Source organism: Impatiens glandulifera, chromosome 2, assembly GCF_907164915.1.
Source record: "Impatiens glandulifera chromosome 2, dImpGla2.1, whole genome shotgun sequence".
NCBI lineage: Eukaryota > Viridiplantae > Streptophyta > Magnoliopsida > Ericales > Balsaminaceae > Impatiens > Impatiens glandulifera.
The window spans coordinates 3,226,742-3,250,113 of NC_061863.1; the positions used below are offsets into that span (position 1 = coordinate 3,226,742).

Sequence of the window (23,372 nt, forward strand, 5' to 3'; positions counted from 1 at the left end):
AATAATATTTAAATTAATAAGAGGGAAATATTAACCCTAAATTCTCATTTTTTTTCCCCCAAAAAAATATTTAAATTAAATAATTGTCCAATTATCAAATTGAGACTCTTTATTAGAGGCCGATTGAGATTTAAACATTTTTATCAAATCTCACCATTTGAGACTTCTTAATTTTAAAGTTGTACACTTAACAAATTTCAATCGTCGTTAATTTTTATTTACGCGACATTTATAAATAAAAGAGTAATGATAAATAACGAGAATTTAATGTCATGAATGAGGTTGAGAATGACGTGACAACACGTGATTGAACTTAAATTTAAAATAAGAGAAACTTCATTTTCCAAATTCAATGACGCATTGCCATATCATTCCCGACAATATTAAGGACACCAAGTTATTGTTCTCTATCGTTACTTTAAATAAAATGTCTAATTTAACTATCGAATTTTATCAAATCAAAGGTTTTCACTAATTCAATAACATGAAAATTTTATTTATTTGTAAACGTCACGTAAATAATAAGTTATTGATCCAAAATTCTAATGCAATTTAAGAATGGAAAGAAGTACCAAACAAGAACAATATTTAAGAATTGAAAGAAACCAAAATCCAATTTAGAAATGAGCTAGCATTTTAGAACTTTTTTAATCATTTCAACTTTGGAGACTATTAGAGCAAATATTAAAGAAGGTAACAAAACCCAATTCATCATTTCTTATTGAAAGAAGAATCCACAGATGAACATCACCATCATCACCAAGTTCAAAGTTACAAACAAAATCTTATAAATCCCAGTATTGAAGGGGGGCAAATAAACAATGAACAACACAACCTTTATATAAATACTATATAATCCCTTATTGACTATAGTTCTTTTTTTTTCAGGGAATCAAATGAATCAATGGCAGAAACAAAAATAATAAATAAAAATTGCAGAACAAATAAGAATGTTTTACTTCCTTCTCATCGACGATCTCCATCAATCTCCTTGCTATCTTACAACATTTCAGCTTCATGATCGCCCTTATCAACCCGTATACACTTAATCTGACGACAATGATGATGATGAATCGTGTTCTACATAATTCCCTTCCCTTCCCTTCCCTTCCTTTCTCTTTAACCTTTTCCTTCAAGTCGATCAGTCACAGTTCAACCCGCAAACTTCAAGAACAAGACCATCTCTAGACACAAACGGGTTAATCCTAACCCACAACAACGTTAAAATTGACGCCAATAGAATCGACCAAACCACAATTATAGTAGGAAGCCGGTCCTGTTTCCCCATCCACCCTTTCAAGAAGGGGTATAAATGAACTATCACCCACAAAGCGAAGAACAGCCTACCGAAAAGAGGTCCCCACGATTCATACCCATTGTTTATCGCGTCAGAGACGCCGACGATGACACCGATAATGTTTATGACCAGTAGAGTCATTGGTGGAATCAAAAGAGAGGTCCATTTAAAGATGTAGAGTTCTGAGAACTGACCGTCGTCTCCTGCTTTTGTTGTGACAGTGAAATTGGTGTTCACTCCGGCTAAAACTTTTAGTAGACCTTGGAAGAGTGCGAAAAGGTGAGAAGAGACACCACCAATAACCCAGAACTGCTCGTTTCTCCACCAGTCGTCGATTCCGACACCTCCCCATCGCATCTCCAATATACTTGTTACAGCAATCGATATGAAAAGCGCCATGAACAGAATACTTGCATAGTTGCTAATCTGTCAAAGTTTATGAAACAAGTACATTTGTTTTTAGATGAATCCTTAATGGAAATTCACATTATTTGGATAACAAGTGAGTTATTTCAAAATAACATAGTTGAATTGATTGAAAGTTATTTGGGCAAAAAGACTTTAGGGTATAAATATATAATGAATATTTTTATTGTTTAAGAAAAGAAATCGAGGGTGATTTGATTGATGATTTGAATGAAGCGATTAATAATTGAATTCTGGGTTATTTGAGATTAAATTCAAATAACCAAGAGTCTATGTGATCTGTGTTTATTTAAAAAAAAAATCAGATAAACAGCCATCCCATCATCAATCACTTATTCCTAACAAATCATCAATTAAAACACCAAAAACACCCTTATTTTAACTTTTAAAAATATAAGGGTAATTTGATAAAAGTGTCTAAATAACTTTTTTCAATAAACTGCATCAAATCAAACAAGATTTTTTGACAATAAACAAGTGTCTTTTCAAATAACCATAGATCACACAAGGCCCAAGATCTAAAACAAGATTTTAGAGCTTGTTTGATCTTGGGATTTTCAAATCTCGTTTGTTCTGACCTTTCAAAGAAATCCTTTGACCAAAATACTCTTTAACTTTTAATAAATATGCTTTTAAGAAAAGAAAAAAACAAAGGTATTTTGGTATTTTTATTTGAGATTAATTTCAAATAATACACTATCCAGTTAAGAATTTACCATTCTTTAAATCATCAACCAAAATACCCCCAATCATATTATATAGGTATACCCTTTAAAATGTTTTTACTCAAATAACCTAATTTTTCAATAGCCTATCAAACAAGGTTATTTGGAAATAATTGAATAACCCTAGATCAAACCATACCTCCAATTAAATCCAAATATACTAACAGAAAACAAGCCCTTAAAAGAAAACATACCTCAGGAACGATGAACTTTCCAGTGAGGAGACAGATAGCCGGTAAGGTACAATAAACTAGCAACGGAATCGATGTCAAAGGATACACAACTGAATTGATATACGAAAATCGCTCGAGCGCTTTCAGCCCGCATCCATACCCGTACCAAATCGGGCAATGCCTACTCAACAAAATCTCAACAGACCCAAGCGCCCATCGAAGAACCTGATGAAGACGATCTGAAAGATTTATAGGAGCTGAACCTTTAAATGCAGGCCGTTTAGGCATGCAGTAAACTGACCGCCAACCGTGACAATGCATCTTGAATCCGGTTAAAATATCCTCAGTAACTGACCCGTATATCCATCCCACCTGATAACAAAATAAGATGTGAATTTCGGAACCAACTTTATAAAAAAAAACATATATTATACCTCTTTTCCCCATTCGGTTTTATCCTCGTAACCACAACTGATTACGTGTATTGCTTCTCTCAAGAGATCTGCAGAAGTTGTCCCTGGTGGAACTCCGCCATCTTCCAAAAGTGTGGAAGCTATGAAAACAGATGATTGTCCGAATTTCTTCTGGAATTTCACAGGCACAAGTGATGATTTCTCGTCATTGATTCCTGTTGCACCCAACAAGAATTAGGATTTTTTCTTCTTTTTAAACTAAAATTTAAGAGACTTGAATCGCTCTACCTTCAATATTTTCAAGAGCGTGAATTTGTGTTGAACCTTCCTTGTTCTTAGTCGTTTTCTTCGACTCCTTTGATTTTCCCGTTTTCTTAATCTTCTTTCTAAGTCCAGAACAGCAGCTAGTACACCAAGTTGGGAAACAGTTACATGTCTTTGCCTGAACTTTCTTCTTCTTCGGAGCGTCATAACCATAAAGGGCTTGTCTTCTGAAGACACAACCAGTTCCGACATAAATGGGCCCTTGAATCCCATCTAAACCTTTCATGTTAATCTGTTTCCAAATCAATCAACGTTAGTATTACAATATTTATAATAATAAGACAGAATTCTATTCTTTACAATTTACATACATCAAAGAAGACAACATTTCGATTTGAGTATCGATCGTGACGATCAATCCCATCGAATCTTTGAGGGAACTGAACGTAGCAGATTTTCTTTCCCGAAGTCGGGTCCATCATGAAACACATAGCTTCCCTTAAGGCTTTGCTGTTGTTTATATAGTGATCACAATCAACATTCAGCATGTAAGGAGCATTTGAAATGACTGCAGAGACTCGCATCTGATTATCGATAGACAACATCAAAACAAACGCCAAAGGAGTCAAATCGTAAATCCATAAAAATAAATAAAAAAAGATAGAGAGGGAGGGAGCATTACAAGTGCATTCATGGCCCCGGCTTTTTTGTGGTGGTCGAATCCAGGCCTCTTTTCACGAGAAACGTAAATGAGTTTGGGTAATTCATTGCCATCATCATCACGAACACCGTTTTGACCCAGAAAAACCTATTTGTCAGAATTCAAGTGTAACAGTTAAGGGATTAAATCTATTTCTCATACCATCATACACAAAAGTCAGCTTGAAAGTGAAGAAATAAATACCTGAATCATTCCAGGGTGATCCCGAACATTGTTCCCTGGCCACGGAGTTCCATCCTGCATCGTCCAACCATCTTCCGGAACCTTCTGAGAGGTTGCAACCAAGCCATTGATTTTCACTTTAAACTCCTCGTATTCTCTCTGTTCCAACAACAAAACAAACATCAAGCTAGCACGAAAGAGTCCACTAATATTTCCATTTCAAATGAGAAAAGTGTAAAAAAAAAGTTGGTATACATCACAACCAGCCACACATTTATACCAAATGTACGTGGATCTGTATCCTAAATATGACAGTCGTTTCCACCTAGATCCATCCAAATACAAACAATTTCTACATAAAGCCATCAGGCCCATTTGAAAACACTTTCTGGATCTGAGTTTGGATCTAGATGAAAACCTGTCAATAAAGTTCTATGGAACACTTTTTTCTGTAAGGTATCTCATTTGGATGTGGATCCATATGAGATCAAATTTTGAAATAAAATTTAGTCAGAGATTGACAATTTCTCATTAAAACCTTGTTCAGATTCAGGTTATGTAAATAACCACCTTTTTCATATTGGGGTTTTGGAAAAATGGGTTATTTGAGTAAAAGACTTGAAGGGTATCGATAAATAATTAAAAAAAAATAGAGGGTATTGTGGTATTTATGTTGATGGCTTGAATTGATAAGAGGAGAAATGAAAAGATGGTGGGTAATTTGAAGATTATTCGAATAACCCAATCTATTTCCGACTTTTCAAGCATATCCAAAGAAGCGAGACTTTCAATGGTTAAAAGAAGAAGAAGCAAGTCAATAATTTCTAAGAGCTTAATGTCTAACGATCAATTAGAATCAATTGTAGCCATTCCAAAGAAGAAACTCCGATACCTTCATTGATCGTCGCTCCCCAACAAATTCCGGATGAACTTTATCTTTAAGGTAGTCAACTTTCAGAGCAAAATACCACTCAGGAGCTCGAGGTTCAATATTAAACTTCTTGCAAAAAGGAACCCACCTCCTTGCAAATTCAGCTGTTTCCGAAAGAGCTTCAAAAGTAAGCATGGCTGCACCATCATCTGATACATAGCAAGCTACTTTATCAACCGGATAATCAACTGCCAAGATGGAAAGAACCGTATTCGCTGTGATAAGAGGCGGCTCTTTCATTGGATCAACAGTACTCACATACACGTCAATTGGAGCTAATTGAGACGGTTTCCCTTCCTTTTCATACCTAAAAGACAGTTTTTTTTACTCAATAAACCAATAATAAAATTCAATCAAGAGTTCAAGACAGTATAAGAGTGAAATAGAAACCTGAGTGAGAGTCGATCTAGGTACGTTTCTCGCATAATAGGAACCCATTTTGGAAACTGATCGAATATCCAAGAAACAGCAAACCATATTTCACAAATAATTGAAGTCAGCCACAACCCGTATGCATTGTTGACTGGATGGAGAATACGGTAATGGAAAAACAACCCAACAATAACCAGCCGCATTAAAATGACCATTCTGTATGGGCTGATCTTGCTCGAAGGAACAGGTAATTTCCTCGAGAGTGGTTGCCTTCCTTCATCCATCCTACATAATCAATCATAAGTTTAAAATATAATAAAATAAATATCCTCTCTGATTTAAACGGGGGCTTGTTTTTAAAACATAACAAAAAAAACACCTACATAGGCAAATCGGGATCATCAAGCTCATCGTCACCATTTCCTTCATGTTTAACCATCTGAAGTTTCTCATTTTGCCTCTTCCTCCATTCTTCCATTCTATCCTTCCAAGCAACACTTCCATATCCATAAACCGCCAAATCCTTCTTAGGATCCATTGGCCGAGGGGGAACTGCACAAGAAACATCGATAACAGCTTATTAATCACAACAATCGGTTTCCCCAAAAATAACTGAGAAAAAAACTTTTAAACTTACGAGAAGACATCGATGAATCGGGAAATGAAACAGGATGAACTCGCCTTCCACGAAAAGGTGGGATAATAAGAGCATGTTTATCAGGTGAAATCCCAGCATCCTTAATCCCCACAAAAAATAAACAAACAGTAAGTAAAAGTACTAAACTTTACAAATAGTTAACAAATATACCTCTTCGCCATAGGTTAGAAGAGGGATCCCTGGATTGAGAGAGGCTGCATCAGCCTCAGTAGCATAACTGTTTGGACCACGACCCGTATGAAGCCGAGCAGAAAAAACTGCCTCGGAAACATGTCTAGAATCTTCAAATTCATTTTCTAGATCATCAAATTCATCTTCTTCCTCATCACCTTCCACTCTTGGACTCCCTAAAGAAATTGATGTCAGCAAACTTGAACCAGGAAGTAAATAGTCAAAAAAGAATAACATTACTAACCCTTGATGCGCTTGAATCTGGTTTTACATTGTGGGCAAGATTGATTTCCTTCTCTTCTTTCGTATTCATAGCAAGGTCTACAAATTGGTAATGCACATTCGTTACAAGCAACGAAAGGCTCCCCATCTGCTGTCACTTCTATCTCATCTCCACATATCATACAAATCTGTCCACTCAGTTCCTTAACGGAAGTTACCTAAGATCATAAATCAACACAATATCGTAATTCAGATTAGATCTGACAATATAAGATCAAGTCGAAGAAGAAGAAACGTTATTAACCTAGAAACCGATGAGAAAGTCAATAACTAGTTGATAAAGCAGAAATTAACCAAGCAATCAGTTCAATTTACAGTTTGATCTCGCTAATAACCCTAAAAACAAAGAGAAACGAAGAAGATGAAGGACCCATAAAACTTACTTTTCCAATCTCATCAGCATTGATAAGAACGAACTCATTCCGGTTATGTGAACCAGCAATGAGTCGTCCTTTAGTTTCCATCAGAGTTCCCCCCCGCTGACCCGATTCACTCGCACGGAGAGAGAAAGTTCTCTGAAAACCCTTCTGAGATTAAGAAAGAGAAAGATAAAGAAATGAATAAAGAGAGAGGAGGAGGAGAGAGACTGGCGAATTACTCAAAAACCCATCAAGGAAGAAACCAAATTACGTCCTTTTTTTCTCTCTTCTTTAGCCAACTCTCTTAAAAACCCATCACATGAAAGGAAACCACCAAACCCACATTAAAGAAGGACTGAAAACGATGTCTAAACAGCACCAATTGTTTATAATAAAACTAATTTCAACCTAATAAACTATACCCACAAATCAAAACCCTACCTAGCTTAGTAAACTGTGATACCCACAAAGGATTAAGGCCGGCGACGGCGAAATCAGCTCCGGGAATCAATAAAAGAGTGGACTTGTAGAAGAAGAAGAAGGACCGACAAATAAATTATTGAGATAGAAGAAGGAGAGGGGAATTTTCTTGACGCCAGAAATGGATCTAGCTGTAAAGAACAACTGTGATAAAGCAAATTTGGAAAAAACATTTTATTTTTTTTAAGTAAAATTGTTATTTGGAATTAATTTCCTAAATTATTTTTATAAATATTATTATTATACTATTTTAGACTACAATGTACAGCATGAAATTGTAAATTTTATTTAACAATGTAATTATGATTGTTTTCTTTAACGAATAAATTTAAGTAAGTAAAATTAATATTAATTAAGAGAGTAAATGACTAAAGATATCAATTATAATATCACGCGGTTGTATAGTTTTTTACTATTTAATTGTAATTTGACCCAACCACTAGTAAAAATAAATAATTGTATTACATTATAAATAATATATTTACTTTATTATAATAATATATATTTAATATATTAAATTATATATATTGTCTAAAAAGATTTACTTTTATTATGAATCTTTTTATTAATTAAAAATACTGCATAAATGATGTCATATAGGAATTTTTTTAAATCAAAAGGATGGAGTGATAATAAAAATAAATATTCAAAGTAGAACGGCAAATATTTAAGTTCACTCAATTTGTGACCAATCCGCCCTTGACATTCAAAATCATTATTTTGAGAATCCGCGTTAGTGTTTTTTTAAATAAACTCAATTTTAAGAAAATTAATAATAATTGGGTTATAACTTATATGTGTTTATACTGAAATAAAATTATATATATTAAATTAGTGGGTAACTCTTAGAGATAAACTATTTCCAAAACTGATTTTTATTTTTTCAATAACATAATTTTTTTTTTGTAAATTGCATTCATGATATTTTGACAGTATATATTTCTCTCTCTTACTTTTTAGATCATATTATAATGTTAATATATTTAATTTTTATAATTAAATAGTTAAATTTATAACCTATATAATTTTTATTACTCCTTTATAATTTCATTGAAATCACACATTTAAGTATAATATTGTGACAATTAATTATTTATTTAAAAATAGTCTATAAGTGTTTAAAAGTTATTGTTATTAAAAAACTCATTAAGATGATTTAAATGAAAATTAATTATTGTCTAGATAAAAAAAATTGGTGTTGATCTTCTTTAAGAAAGTCTTAATTTAAAAAAAAAAAACTAACCTTGCTAAAAGATATATATATATATATATATATATATATATATATATATAATACAAAACATTAACTTTACAAATTGTTTTATTGACAAACCTTTATATTATATATGAATTTAAATATTTTTAATAAGAAATAAAATTGATAAAATCTACCTTGCAATTAATATAATATTCTTAAGCAAAAGTAAATAGTATAAAATCCAAGGTGAATATATTTGTAATGGGTTTATTTTTATTCTTTTTGAAAAGTCAATCTTTCTATAACTAGACTGAGTTTAAAAAAATTAATAAATTGTATTATTAAATTACCAGTTTTATTATATTTTAAAATTGGAATATAATTAATTAAAATGATATAAAAGGGATTTATCATGTATATCCTATTGAGAGAACAAATTCATAAAAGAGAACTACATAAGTTATTCTATTTGTAGAATAAATGTTTACATACTCATAATAGCTCAAGTCATGAATATGTATATATATATTTTTTAATACAAAAAGTAAATATATGATTTAAACATTTTTTATTTAAATATATGTAACACAAACAACAATTAAAAATTAAATTACATGCAGTAAATTGAGTCACTGACTATTCAATTTTTCTTTTTAAAAATTAAGTATATTATTATTAATATTATGATTACAATAAATTTGGTTTGTAACTATACTAAAATTATATATAATCCCCTTTCAAAAATGATATGTATAATAATGTTACAACTAACATAATATTCTAGATTTTATAAATTAGTTAGAATTTTAATGATAAATTAACTTAGTATATGAAAGATGATAAAAAAAAATATCACATTAATATAACAATAATTGTGGCTAATATAAAAAAACTAATAACATATACTTCATTTTTAACTATCAAATTATTCGATTTTCAATCAAAATACTAAAATACTTTGATAATAAAAAAATTAAAATACATTTAGAAAGAAAAAAACACATCAAACCAAATTTTTTTATCTAAAAAATATAATTTTTACCTAAAATCTCCTAAATCAAACTAGCTTTGAATATGGAATAAAATCACAAGAAACTTTCAAAATAAAAAACATTAAACAAAACTTAATTCAACGTGACATCAACATTCAAACAACCTTTTAATAAAAATAAATATTTTAAGAAATAACATTACATTTGTTTTATTAGGTACATTGGATTTTTTTCCATCTTAAATGAATTATTTAAGCTAATGATAATTATTTTTAAAAAATTGTTATAATATAAATAATCGTCTTTAACAAACAAAATTAAATATTATTTTACTTTTTTTTATTCATTACATTACTCAATTTATTAATTAAAATATTAAAATATATTTTATTTTAAATTATTATATTTTATTTTATTTATATATAATAATATCAGTATTTTTATCAAAAATAATTATTATTTTTCAAATAACCTCAATCCAAACAAGCTCCACCGACAGTCTGAGTTGGAGAAAGTGGGCATTTGACCAAGTGGCTGAGATGTGGTGCCACGTGGACATTGAATTGGTAAGCTACAGTTAATTAGTCATTGATGAGGTGTCACCATCATTAGCTGTGTCACACAATCGCTCCCAAATTTGTCGGTTTTTTTTTTATAAAAATATTTTATTAAACCAGATACCATTTTAATTTTATCTTTTATTGGCTATTCACAATCTATAAACCACACATGTTAATGTAACAACTACCAACTCAATGATTTATATTAAAATAAAATGTGTTATTATTATTGTTATAATTTATAAATCATAAATTATTCTTACTTTAATTTAAGCCGATCTTGAATAACTTAGTGAAATCTTATAAAAAAATATTTTCAAATCAAATAAATTTGTATATATTTCTCAAAATAACCTATTTTATAAAACCCAACCAAATCTATAAAATTATTGCAAAAATAATTTCAAAAAAATTTAACAAGTATATTATTATCAATTTTATTTTTACTTATTATGATATAAAAATAAAATATAATATTTATAAAATATTTTTAACAATGACATTAACATTCTTTTGTAAAACCAAATTGTATATGAATATTTTATCATTCACCTATAATTATATATAAACAAAACAAGTTTGGAAATTGATTGTCGGCGCCATACAAAATTAGCTCTAACTACTGGATATTTGTTTTCATTTGATATATTGTAGGACCAACATTAAAATTATTTTGTTGTTTAAAGTGTTTATTAACATTTAATACTCAAACTAAACAAATATTATAATTATTTTATTGTTTAATACCATTTAATATTCAAACTAAACAATATGTGGAATCCAAACAAGGCATATTCTATTATTTGTAAGTAAGAATCACTAACATTAACATTATGACATTTAATTTATTTTTAATTATATATTAACATTTAGTGTTTTTTTTTAATTATTTTTTTAAAATTAAACTCTTAACATTAAGCATGTTTAATAGTTGGAATGGACCGAATTCGAATTTAACTAATTTGAATAAACCGAATTCAAATTTTATTTTTCAATTTTCGAATCAAATTTTAAACTATTTCGAATTCGATTTTTTATTTGATTTTCGAGTTAGAGATTTAATTAAAAAACAAAACGAAAATCGAATTATTTTTTATTATTTATTTTAATTATATATTAAATTAATTAGTCGTAGATCATATCCAGAAGCCCATTCTTAGTCTCCACATATCTCTCATTTTTCTTTGTCAAAATAACTTCAAGACTATAATTCTTTTCTCTAGCCGCATACTCTTGAGTCTTGGCATATATTTTTTGCCAAAAACATTCACCACCGCCGTTAACACCTTTCCACCGCCATATTTGATTGTCGCCAACACCGTTTTACTTATGTCGTTCAACCGTCGAACATTGACGGTCAATCACTAAGTATAGTTTGAGTGATTTCTATTCTTGTTGTATAGGTTTAGTACATAATAATTCAAATTCAAAATTGATTTGACAATAATAATAAAATAAATCAAATTTGAATCGGTTCGATTTTATTTAAATTTATTGGAATTCAGTTCACTTTTTAAATTGACTTAAAAAACAAAAAAATCGAAAATCCAAACCGAGTAACTCGAAAATCGAATCAATGAACTCCCTACTTAACACAAGTATATTAAGGTAGGTTATCATGCATATTTATATATACTTATATTATTGAGATCTTTCCAATTATTGAATAATAATTAAACATTAATCCACCGTAGTAGTTCAATGATTTTTGATAGAGTATTGATAGACAAAACACTCTTTATAAAGCGCCATTATACAGGGCGAAAGTTCAGAATTTTTTTTTTTAAAATAATATTAAGTCAAAGTATTATTCTTTAATTTTTTTATTTTTATAAACTTATCTCTCTTCCATAGTTTTATTTTAAGTCATTAAACAAATGAATTATATAATTGAATCATAATTCTAATTTTAATTATGTCAAAATTCCATACCAAAATAGCCTAAAAAATCATTTTCCTTTAAAAATCTAACCCAAAATATATATGTAGTTTTTCATCCTATATAAAATTTCATTCAGATTATAATAATAAAAATATAACATGATTATTTTTTTTTTCATTATTATTATTATTTTTTGTCATGCATAAATTATCAAAATTTAATGATACATAAACCATCACACATGATCAAATTATTGAGGATTAATGATTAATTTTGTTATTTTAGTTTGTGTATTTAGTCTGTATTATTAATTAATATTAAGTAATATTATTTTGTATGAATGTATTTTAATAACTTGCAGATTTAAATTTAAAGAAAAAGACAATACAAGATGTAATGACAAAAGTATTAAGTAAATGTTAAAAAATAAAAAAATATTAAATCAATTCAAATATTTTTTTTACAAATTTTCTTTCTCTTATTTTTTTTTATAAATTTTTTTCTCTATTCTACATCTCTAATCTCATTTAAATGAGAAATAATACTTTATTCTTTTAGTACTGAACAATAAATAAACTAAAATATTTTAGTAAAGATTGGGGGAAAATTAGTATAATCAAATTTTAAACGTTTTTAATTCTTTCTAACATTCTTTTTTTAAAGAGAAAGAAATAAAATTAAAGAAATATTTAGTAGAAAGAGAGAAGTAAATAAAATAGAGATAATTATTATTTTATTTTGTTTTTGGTGAGCTGGACATTCTAGTTAATTCGCTTTATAAAGGGCGCTTTAAATATTATTTTCATTTTTTTATTATCTAAAACTAAAATATTATGTGTTCCATTCTTACTTAAAAGAAAATAAAAAAAATAAGACTTAGAATAAATCCTAATCACAAATACAAAATTTAATTAAGAATATTTTACTTAAAGTAAGAGGACATAATCTTGATACTTTTCTTAATTAAAAAAGTTATCTCTATAAATAATGTTTCATTTATTAATATAAATAAGTTAATGATTTCTTTACCGGATGATATTATATTTTTTATCATCACTAAACAAATATAGTAACTATAATTGAAATGTGACTGATTCTTCTCCTACCATTAACAAAAATTGTCCACATTTCATTTTTCTCAATTAAAAGGACAAATATAAAACCATAGGAAAGAAAAATCATTCCCAAACGAAATGATAAAGTTTATTTACTTAATTTGATATAAGCTTAAATTATCTAAATCTAAATTGATTTTTGTGAAACAAGTGTTGTTTTGGTTGGTACTTCAACTATTAGTAATTTTATATCAAACAATGCTACAATACAAGATAATTGGTCCAAGTTTCTTCTTTGAAGACAATCTTTTTTTGTGAAAAGAAAGGTTAAATACCCATATACCACCATTTATTGAGTGTGGTCCATTTATGCTATTTTAGTATTTACTGTTACTTTTTTTTTCACTAACTTTTAATTAAAGCAAAAGCAAAGAAAAAAAGTTATTTAAAAAATGTACAAGTAAAAAATATGCACGAAATACAAAATTTCAGGGAGGTAAGCTAAATGATTGAACCGAACTAAATGAACTGAATTCAGATGGTCAATTTAGTGGCCATGAAACAACTTAAACTACCAATCATAGTTAATTTATACTTAAATTTGTCTCTTAATAGTTAAGTTTTCAAAGCATATACTTACAATACATGTTTAAAAAATATATACTAATAATAATATAACTATTTTTTAGTAGAAAAAAAAAACCATTTACGATTAAATCGTATTTAGTTTATTATATTATTGTTAGGGATGAATTCATAATTAAAGTTGATTTTAGTTTGAAAAAGTTTAGGGTGAATTTAAGAAAATAAAATGAAAATTGTAGATAAAACGAGTATATGAATATGTGTTTAGCAATTTCATTGAAAATTAGTTAAATAAATAATGAATTAAATTAAAAAATAGAAATTATGCATCATGTCACGTTTCAATCGTAAAAAAAATCATTATTAATATTTTCGATATGGGCTGAAACTTGCCTAAACCTTAATATAGATCCGCCTATATTGTTGTTACAATTTTTTTAAAATCAAATTTTATGTATTTAAATAATTTACTAATAATTTTTTACTATTGAATAAATTGTCTTTTTAACCAACAAATAAATCAAAATCAATGGTTTAGTTATACATTTTAATTATGGATGGCAACGATATCTTACCTGTCGGGTAGTAAAGTACCCATCCTCGATTTGTTGAGTACTCAATCCCCGATGGGTACCTATTACCGATTAAAATATGAATTTATATTTATTATTTTTTAAATATACTAAATATTAAAAACATAAATAAAAATATTAATTATTTGCATTACATAGTTATAAAAATTATAAAATATAACTTTGCTGTTTATTAAATATTAGAATTCAACAGAAATTAAAGGAAAAGCAAAGAAAGTTCAAAATTATTGAACATAAAAATAAAAAATAAATAGAGAGATAAATATTTTATTATTAAAAAATGAAGATTAAGAGTTTAGAATAATATAAATTAAAATAAGTTTGGAGTGGAGTGTGAGAATGGATAAGATTAATAATATATTTAATTTAAATTTGTAATGCCGTGAAATTTAAAAAGTCATTTTAAATTTTAATAAATATATATATTTTAATATTAATATTTCGGGTATTGGGTTTCACACATTTCTCATTCCCGACCTCGAACCCGATCGAGTAATATTTTTATTCCTCATCTTTGATCTCAACCCCAAATCCGATTTAAAATACTCGAACCCAATCATCGAATATCCACATGTATCAAATATACAAGTACCCATTAACACTCTAATTTTGTTCTATAAACCGACCACAGACTTAGCCGAAGCCAGTAAACCTACATACTATACCCTCATCTAATAAAGAAAAAAAAGATTTAAATTTACAAATCCTTGTAATATAAACGGGTTTAACATAGTGGCTTACTATATGAAAATAAAAAAAAAATAAAAAAGTTGATAATGAGATAAAATCTCAACAAAAACAATATTCTAATATTTTTTTTAACTAGAAATATGACAGCAAAAACAAATTTCACTTTTTTCTATTTTGTATAAGAAAAATTGCACATTTAATTTATCAATATTTCAATATACCAAAATTTCGATAGGATACAAATAATATACTCGTTCGACAATTTAATTTTTGCTAAAAAGTTATATATATATATATATTAATTTATAAATATTAGTTCCATATATACCTATACATACATAAATTTTAAAAATCTAATATATTAATAATTTTTATCAATTTTTTAATATATTAAAAAAATTAATATTTTCAATATTCGACTATACAATACTATTTCAATATTCGACTATACAATACTATTTCACCCAATATATTGAAAAAATGTTTTTGTATTAATAGACAACGAGAGTGAAACTCCATTAACCAAATAAATTTAGGATTATTAGCAAAAACAAATAAAATAAAATTAGGCTATGATAAATTAAAATGAGAAAATCTCCCACGATTTCAATTTCAATTTCTTCAATCTTGGATCCTTGGATCTTCGATTAGAAGTTCATGCCGTTTTCCCGATTTGCCGATCAAATCACGCAGTCCACGAATCTCCAGACTTGTGCCATGGCTTCCGCCTTCTTACCCTATTTCTATTTCGTGTTTTCCCCTTTTACACCTCATTGTTTCATTCGACCACTCCTTCTGATCGATCAACACTCGACCCATAACCAAATATCTCCTTCTGCCTTTACTCGGCTCACTTGATTGAAACTTGAAAGCTTCTGCGAAGAACAAACCACCATTCGAGTGAGGTAATATATTATCTTCTCTGTTTTTTGGGTTTTGTCTATCATTCCTGACATGTTATTTGGGGGGAATACTAATTGATTTTCTTTAGATGATCTTGACATAACAGTTGTATTCTATTCCTTTTTGGATTCTGTAATCAGGATGTCTGTAACATGCTACATTTGTAGAGGATAGGAGTTGTGACTAAACGTAGAACCCTAAAGGAAATTCAAGCAGAACAAACTTTATTCTAAGGCATCAGTCTTTTTTTTTTTTTTTTTAAATTTAGGAAGACTCTCTCCACTTCAGCTACACTAGTGAGTTTATGCATATGTCTTTGTGTAACGAATATTATCACTATTTCTGGTATTGGTATCTTAAAGTATGGAAACTTTGCTTTGTATGAGCGGGTTTTTGCAATGCAATGCACCAGCTTATTAACATCATAAAAACACTCTTGAGGCAAGTGATTGGTTTCATCAAAAGCACAAAATGTGGTTTTGATGTAAATAGAATGAATGAGATTTGTTTAATCTGTGGTTAATTTGAGGGGGGTAGATGGTGATTGTCAGATAAGAATTGTGCCGTGAATATACAGTTTGCTCAGAAGCAGATACTTAAGAACTAACTCCTTATGATCTTTATTTGAAGTAAACTTATGTATTTTAAGTGGAAGCAATTGGCAAGTTTGATTTGGTTAAGACAAAATAGTCTCTTCCTAACTGATTTATCATATTTTTCCCCCAGAAGTAAGATTGTCATTTCAATTTTGGGAAGCATAAAATCGTGGTTTACAGCAACAATCATTTTTAGCTTCATTTAATAAAATGCGTGAGACATTAGATGAATTTTAACAATGTGTATACCTTGGTTTAAACCTGAATTTCTTTTGAAATTCCCTGAAATGATAATTAAGTTGATGTTTTGCTAACAGTTAGTAGTAGGATATTCATTGGTGACAGGGCTTATGGATAATTAGCTTCTGTTTGTTCTTCATGGATGCAATTTGAGCATTATAGTGGCTTTATAGTAGCCTTATAATATTAAAATGTATTTCACAATTGTTTCACCTTACATATTTTTTGATGCACTTGCTGTTTTATTTTCATGTTCTTTCTGGGACCCCTTTTGTTTTGTATTTGGTTGAAAACTGTTCCTTTCAAACAAACAAAAAATTAACACAACTTAAAAAGAAGCATGAATCAATGAAATGGAATCCTGGAAGTTTCTCTCTCTTTTTAGTGTACCCTGCAAGTTCTAGTCATTTTTCTCAAGACAAATTTTAGTATGGCCTTTAATTTTCATATTCATTACTTTTCTCCTCATATTAACAGAATCTCGGGGTCATCAAGAGGAGTCCAATGTAGCTCCACCTAGCTGCCAGCGAATGGTATCGATTCAATGTCCTGACTTTTTTCTTTTCTGGGTTTTGATAGCATTTGATGATTCTAATCATCGCATTTGACCTAGATTATGCAGAAACTGAAATTCCAGGCTTCAGAAATTACATTATCGGGTGTTGTTACGATCTGTAGTAATAACCTTAAGCATTACCCAGCTTTCTGTAAGAATGAAGCCACCATAGCTGTAAGTACTAATAAATCCTATTGTGCTTTATATAAGTTTATTTTTGAAGAAACAAGATTATTCAAGAATTATTCATATGGAATAACCTGCCTACGTGCTAAGCATTTCACATGTTCATCAAACTGATTTCATTTGTTGTGTTTCGTATGAAGGCTCATTCGTTCGTTTATATCCAAGCGGCTGAAGATCCCGATTACCTTGCTTACTTGGAAGATATATTCGAGAATAAGAGGAACACCAAATGTGTTAAATTGAGATGGTTTCTCTCGGTCGGGAAGTCGAGGTTAAAAATCCTGAGTTGAATCCACACACGAGAGAAATTCTTCTCACAACTAGTGTTGAGGTGATTCGTGCCGATTGTGTTACTGGTTCAATTACAGTTTTAACCCCTAAGCATTACGAAAGATCATTAACCGTCAGTTCGGGTATTATGTCTCCTGGTTTATATGTGCTCTAGAGATTGTTCCGTTCTCTGTTGATAAAATGGTGGGTTATTCTAAACAGCAGATCGTTTCCTCCTTAGAAAGCTGTATTCTTTCAATACGAAAACCGTTGCATCATAAATCAATTGAGGTAGAGAGAAAGGTTTCATTTGATGAAAATGAGAGGCAGCCTACTAATAAGAAGCTGAAGATCAAATTGTCTAGAAACAAAGGCACTGTAATTTCATCAGTTGAGACTAATCAAATGATAGAGGTACTCCGTGAGGCTGTAATTTCATCAATTGAGAGTAATCAAAAGATAGAGGTACTTTGTCAGGATAGTGGGATTCGAGGGTGCTGGTTTAGGTGTGAAGTTTTGCGGTATCATGCATCGAAGAACCTCGTTCTAGTTGAATATCTCGATTTGCGGACCGAGGGTGGATTGAGCAATCAAGGGTGGATTGAGCAATCAAAAGGTAGTTATGGGGAAAATAAAAATCTGTTTGAAAACAATGAAGTCACTTACATCTTGCTACATTTTTTTTTATCTGTTTTAACAATTTTAATTCTCAGGAGTGGGTTCGTAATCCTAGAGTGGCAACACTCAGTGCTTTTCAAATGAGATGTGATGATTGCCTCTCTATTCGTCTCTTTCCTCCCGAGAGTTCCTTGGATTGTTTGATCGAGGCTGGGACAGCAGTTGACGTTTGGTGGTGTTATGGTTGGTGGGAATGTATCGTGACTGGAGTTGACTCTTACGATCCTGAGTCTGTTGAGGTTTATATCCCTGGTAATTCCTTGATGAACGTGTAATTCCTTTCATGATCTTTTTTTTTTGACGGGTTTTTTTCGTGTATTTTCAGGTGAACGGGAGATGCGACTTCTTCCTGTAAAGGATACGAGGATGTCAAGAGACTGGGTGGATAACAAATGGGTTTGCATAAACCCTAAACCTGACATACTTGACTGTATCGATTTTTCTGCTGTCAAACTTAAGCTTCCTCCAGTTGCAGTTAAGAGACCAAGGGTTGAAGAACTAAAATGGCCTGCGATTCCAGAAAAGGGAAACCCTAAAAGGAGGTTGCGCAGTACTGCAAAAGGTAAATCCATCTTATCAAGATCGTCTTAGAATAGTTTATGTTATAAAATCCGGTTACATTGGTTTTATTTATAGCTTTTTGAATAGACTGTGACTATAGTTCTAAAACATAGGTGCAAAAGTAGACATCTCTGGATCATCTTTGAAACAGATGAAGGATATGAGTTTTCTCTTAGTATAAACTTTATTTGATTCCATTGGAAGTATGTACTCAGGATTTGGTTTCTTCTGTGAATCAATTTTTAGACATGATTCTTACTATTTAAGCTATCTATTGAGATATTTTTCAATTTATGACTGATTGAAGTTGTTTTAAATTAAATTTTGATTATGATATATTTGGATTAGAATTTCATGAATGAAATTTGATGTTTGGTGGGAAAATATGAATGAATTAGTGATTATCCATCTGATATGGCAATTGAGAGTTTTTTGCTTGGTAAAAGAAAATCTTTTAATTAAAAAATGTACTAATTAAATTAATTTTAAAGTGATTAGTTCTAAAGAGAGGATGTCCATATGAAATTGATTTAATTGATTTTGTTTTGGTGACAGAGATTTATTCTTCCGGAGACTAGCACGGCCTCTCACAAACCTTCTGTATAAAGTTCGAAACGGTGAATTGAAGTAGAGTAAACCGAAGATATGGAGTCATTTGGCCGGAAATTGAAAGGATTAATAATACCAACATCAAATTATGTCTCTTTATATGAGTGTAAGAATTGGTCAACAACTTTACAATCTTCTAACAATATTATAATCTGATTGAATGAACACAATTTTTAAAAAAGGTAAAAACAACATCAATTGTAGTCTCATATTTTCAAACATTTGGTCAACAACATTAAAGAGCAATATCAATTGCAGTCTCATTATATGAGTGTTAATTATAATAGGCTAATTTCAATACTAAAAGCTCTCAAATGATGTCTCAATGAGTTGGGTATATGAAAAAAACATTTCTTCAAGTAAGTTATTAGTTGACAATTAGCTAAATTTAGAATTGACTTGTTTACTCTTTATGACTGAGGCTTGTTTGGCTAATACCAAAAATACAACGACTCTGCTGGGGATCGAACCCAGAATCTCTGGTTTCGTAGACCAGCGCCTTATCCATTGGGCCACAGAGTCATTTGTTTATCATTTGTAATATTAAAATATCTATTACAAATCTCTCATTTTCAGATATTTGCCTATGCTTATTGTAAGTCTGGCTATCACTACTTCAATTTGAATATATTAAAGAGAGACTCTTCCCACTTAATCAAACTAATAAGTGAAAAATATTCTTGACCAAAATTAACTTTATACAATAATAAAATCCAAATATTAATATTATAAATATAAACCCAAGTGTCAAATTTATCTAAGAATCTCAAGTTTAATTTTTATTAAAAACACTGAATTAAAAAAAAAAAATCATAACTGTGATGGTTATACTAACTATTACGAGAATAAATCCAAGTAATTTTTTATAAGTATGATACAATTGCCAAATACAATTTAAGTAATAACAACAAAAATAACACTACAAAGAATATGAGTAACCCGAATAAAACAGAGCTACACATATTTGAAGACATCGAACATGGTGGGTAAAGCATAGATAGAATGTAAAAACAAGCACAATTAAAATGGTCTAAGAGTTGAATCGATTACACTTAATGAGTTTATGTATCGTATCTCCGAAAATGTATAATGGTTGAAGGTTATATCCTGTTGATTACTTTGAATATCAAATCAGAGAAATTCTAATGAAACAAATGAGAAAAACTTTACTCTTTTACTTCCAGAGCTTCATCAATGCGTTCAATAAGTTGATTTGCAGTCAGAGCTCCCTCCTGAAAAAATTTCAAAATGTTACACCTTTGTTTGATCCAGGGTTATTTGAAATTAATCATGTTTATAACAAAGTATATTATTTAGGCCAAACGAGTAAAATATCCTTACTATTATGTATTTTAAAATGGTATGATGAATAAAGTGAGCGTATTTTAGCATATGATTTGAATAAAGAAGTGATTCATAATATGATGAAGGTTCGTTTAGCTCAATAGTAGTATAACGCAAAGGTCTACAAGGTCGTGAATTCGAGTTTTCGTGACCATTTTACAAAATGAAAAAGGGTTCATAATGGGATTATGGGTTATTTGAATTTAGTCCAAATAATTAGTCCTATTTGGAACACTTTATTTTTCTATTTGTTCAGTAAGTGTTATTTAAATAACTTAATGTTATTTCACTTATCCCTTCATCAATAATTTTATCTACCAAAATATTAAAATACCTACTATAATACTATTTACTTAAAATACAAATATTTTTCATTAAATATTAAAGTCTTAAGGTCCTTCACCTGGCAACTCAACTTTTTGTAACCTCAAACCAAACAAGATTATTTTAATAATTCTAATCCGAACAAGTGTTTCTCATCTGGTTACGAATTGGAATACAAGAAAATTAAAATTATAAGTATTTCTAAATAGGACAAATGTACGTTAAACAAGGCCTTTGTAGATTGTGCATGTATTTGCTTATTCTTAATAAGTATGAAATGTTGAATACTGAATTTTAACTACTAAATTAGATAAATGACTGAAAACCAAATATATACTTGATATGCAAGTTGATTTCATAAAATGTTAATAAAATGTCGGGAAAGTACTTAAAGACTAATTCATCCTTAGAGTGACGGAATTCAATTAATTTTTAAGGATTAAATTTGTCTTTTGTATACTCATACTAGACTTATAAGCTATTATTCTAACTCAATTTAAGTTGAATCTAAAGAATTAAGTTATTTTATGGAACACTTATGAAATGGACTTATTTCAAATAAGCTCGTGATAAGTTGTGTTATCAAACAACCTAACTTAGTATTTTTTCCATTGATGATGGCTATACTTATTATCATGCACAATATTTTGGTATCGCCTATATGATGGAGAACCCACCAAAGATTGAAGAAAGAAAGGTGTTAATCTTAGGACCCATGGGTCTCTCAGAGCTTATTTGCTACAACAATTTTCTTTTATTTTGTAAAAAATAATCAAAAAATCATTCATTTCTCACCTAAAAATGTTTCATCTATTCAATCTCATCTTTCATATCAAATGAAAATAAAATCACTTTCACTTTTTAGTATGAAAATTTTCAAAATTGATTGTGATTGTGATGGTAATCGTGACAAAATACTAGTTTCCAAATAACTTGTGGATGTTAGTATATAGTAGATAAAGAAGATGAAGTTTCATATTTACTCACAAAACGATCTTGGGGTTGTCCCTTTTGAAAAAGGATAAATGTTGGCAATGCCTCTATTTTGTACTTGTCAGCAATGCTTGGATACTTCTCAGTATCAATTTTCACAACCTGAATCTTGTCTTTCAATGTAGCACTAACTTGTTCCAAAATAGGTACCATGAACTGACACGGCCCACACCTGCAAATAACAACCAAACAACCCTAAGTTCCATATGTTCAAATGTTCAAAGTCTGGTTTAGGGTTTGTTTCCCCATCAGTTGATAAGAAAACTCACCAAGTTGCATAAAAATCAACCAACACAGGTTTGTCAGAGTTAGCAAGCAACTCATCCAAGTTAGAAAATGTTTGTTTCTTGGCTTCAACCTGATTGAATTACAAGACCAATCAATCAATCAATCAATCAATCATCATACATTGGAAGAGATTAGATGGGTCTTTCAATGTTTGAATACAGATATTGAATCACACTTCAATTACAAGTTAAAACACAGATTAAAGAATTGTCATCTTCAATTACAGCAGCAACAAAGTAAAAGCAGGAAATGGGATTGACTTTGTTTTCCCAATTCATGAAGAGAAATCAATTTTGAAGCCCTAGAAGTATTGAAATGAAGAAAAAGCAGATAATTAATTACCACGACGGAGAGGGTTCGAGGGCGTGAAGAGGATGAAAACCCTCCTCTGTTGCCGCCGATGTGAAGTCTGGGTAATTGGAGAGAGGAGAAATGGTGGAGCTTTGGAGAAAAGAAACAGGTGGAATAGTCGGAGCGAACTGAGGAGGTTGCTGCCGCCGCAACGGAAATCGCCATTGAGATTTTGCGGATTCTTCGCGAGAAAAAGACAAGTAAGCAGGCAGATGGAGATAGATAGCCTGCTCGCTCGAATGGAAGATAAACCAATGTCCTTTCTTTCTTTCTTTTTTGTTATAACAAAATTTTACATTTTTTTTTTTTTTTTTGTATTTTCATAAATAATGTAAAATTTTGCATTAATATATTTGTCTAAAAAAAATCATTAAAAAAAATTGTTGGGTGCTTGAGATGATAATTATAATTTGTTCCACATTATTTTTTCGAATAATTCTGTTAGGCACGATTTTTTTTTTTCGATTTGACTTGCAGTTGACTG

The 23,372-nt window shown here is 29.7% G+C and overlaps 2 protein-coding genes, 1 long non-coding RNA gene and 1 other non-coding gene across 5 annotated transcripts; 1 reads left to right on the forward strand and 3 right to left on the reverse strand.

Annotated features, from left to right (window-relative positions):
• Nucleotides 1-694: 694 nt before the first annotated feature.
• Nucleotides 695-7,242, reverse strand: LOC124924091 (cellulose synthase A catalytic subunit 2 [UDP-forming]-like). 2 transcript variants are annotated; one of them, XM_047464146.1, is made up of 15 exons: nt 7,194-7,209; nt 6,979-7,122; nt 6,558-6,753; nt 6,293-6,489; nt 6,122-6,221; nt 5,868-6,036; nt 5,503-5,769; nt 5,074-5,419; nt 4,203-4,340; nt 3,981-4,106; nt 3,670-3,882; nt 3,323-3,590; nt 3,056-3,249; nt 2,643-2,993; nt 695-1,723 (listed from the first exon to the last, which is right to left on the reverse strand). In XM_047464146.1, exons 2-15 carry the CDS (start codon nt 7,057-7,059, stop codon nt 1,142-1,144), a joined length of 3,228 nt encoding a protein of 1,075 aa, XP_047320102.1. In that variant the 5' UTR covers nt 7,060-7,122; nt 7,194-7,209; the 3' UTR covers nt 695-1,141. The 2 variants fall into 2 exon arrangements, with proteins under 2 accessions (XP_047320102.1, XP_047320101.1); XM_047464145.1 differs by having other exon boundaries at nt 6,979-7,242.
• Nucleotides 7,243-15,644: 8,402 nt separating this feature from the next.
• LOC124924093 lies at nt 15,645-19,334 on the forward strand. The gene is made up of 6 exons (XR_007098293.1): nt 15,645-15,894; nt 17,206-17,261; nt 17,342-17,458; nt 17,611-18,356; nt 18,454-18,670; nt 18,744-19,334. It is a non-coding gene; the product is annotated as an uncharacterized LOC124924093 (long non-coding RNA).
• Nucleotides 19,335-20,037: 703 nt separating this feature from the next.
• On the reverse strand, nt 20,038-20,110 carry TRNAR-ACG. Its single transcript has one exon. It is a non-coding gene; the product is annotated as a tRNA-Arg (tRNA).
• Nucleotides 20,111-20,586: 476 nt separating this feature from the next.
• LOC124926601 (thioredoxin Y1, chloroplastic-like) lies at nt 20,587-23,150 on the reverse strand. The gene is made up of 4 exons (XM_047466852.1): nt 22,880-23,150; nt 22,519-22,607; nt 22,244-22,421; nt 20,587-20,820 (listed from the first exon to the last, which is right to left on the reverse strand). The coding sequence occupies exons 1-4, from the start codon at nt 23,051-23,053 to the stop codon at nt 20,755-20,757; spliced, it is 507 nt and encodes a 168-aa protein (XP_047322808.1). The 5' UTR covers nt 23,054-23,150; the 3' UTR covers nt 20,587-20,754.
• Nucleotides 23,151-23,372: the final 222 nt, after the last annotated feature.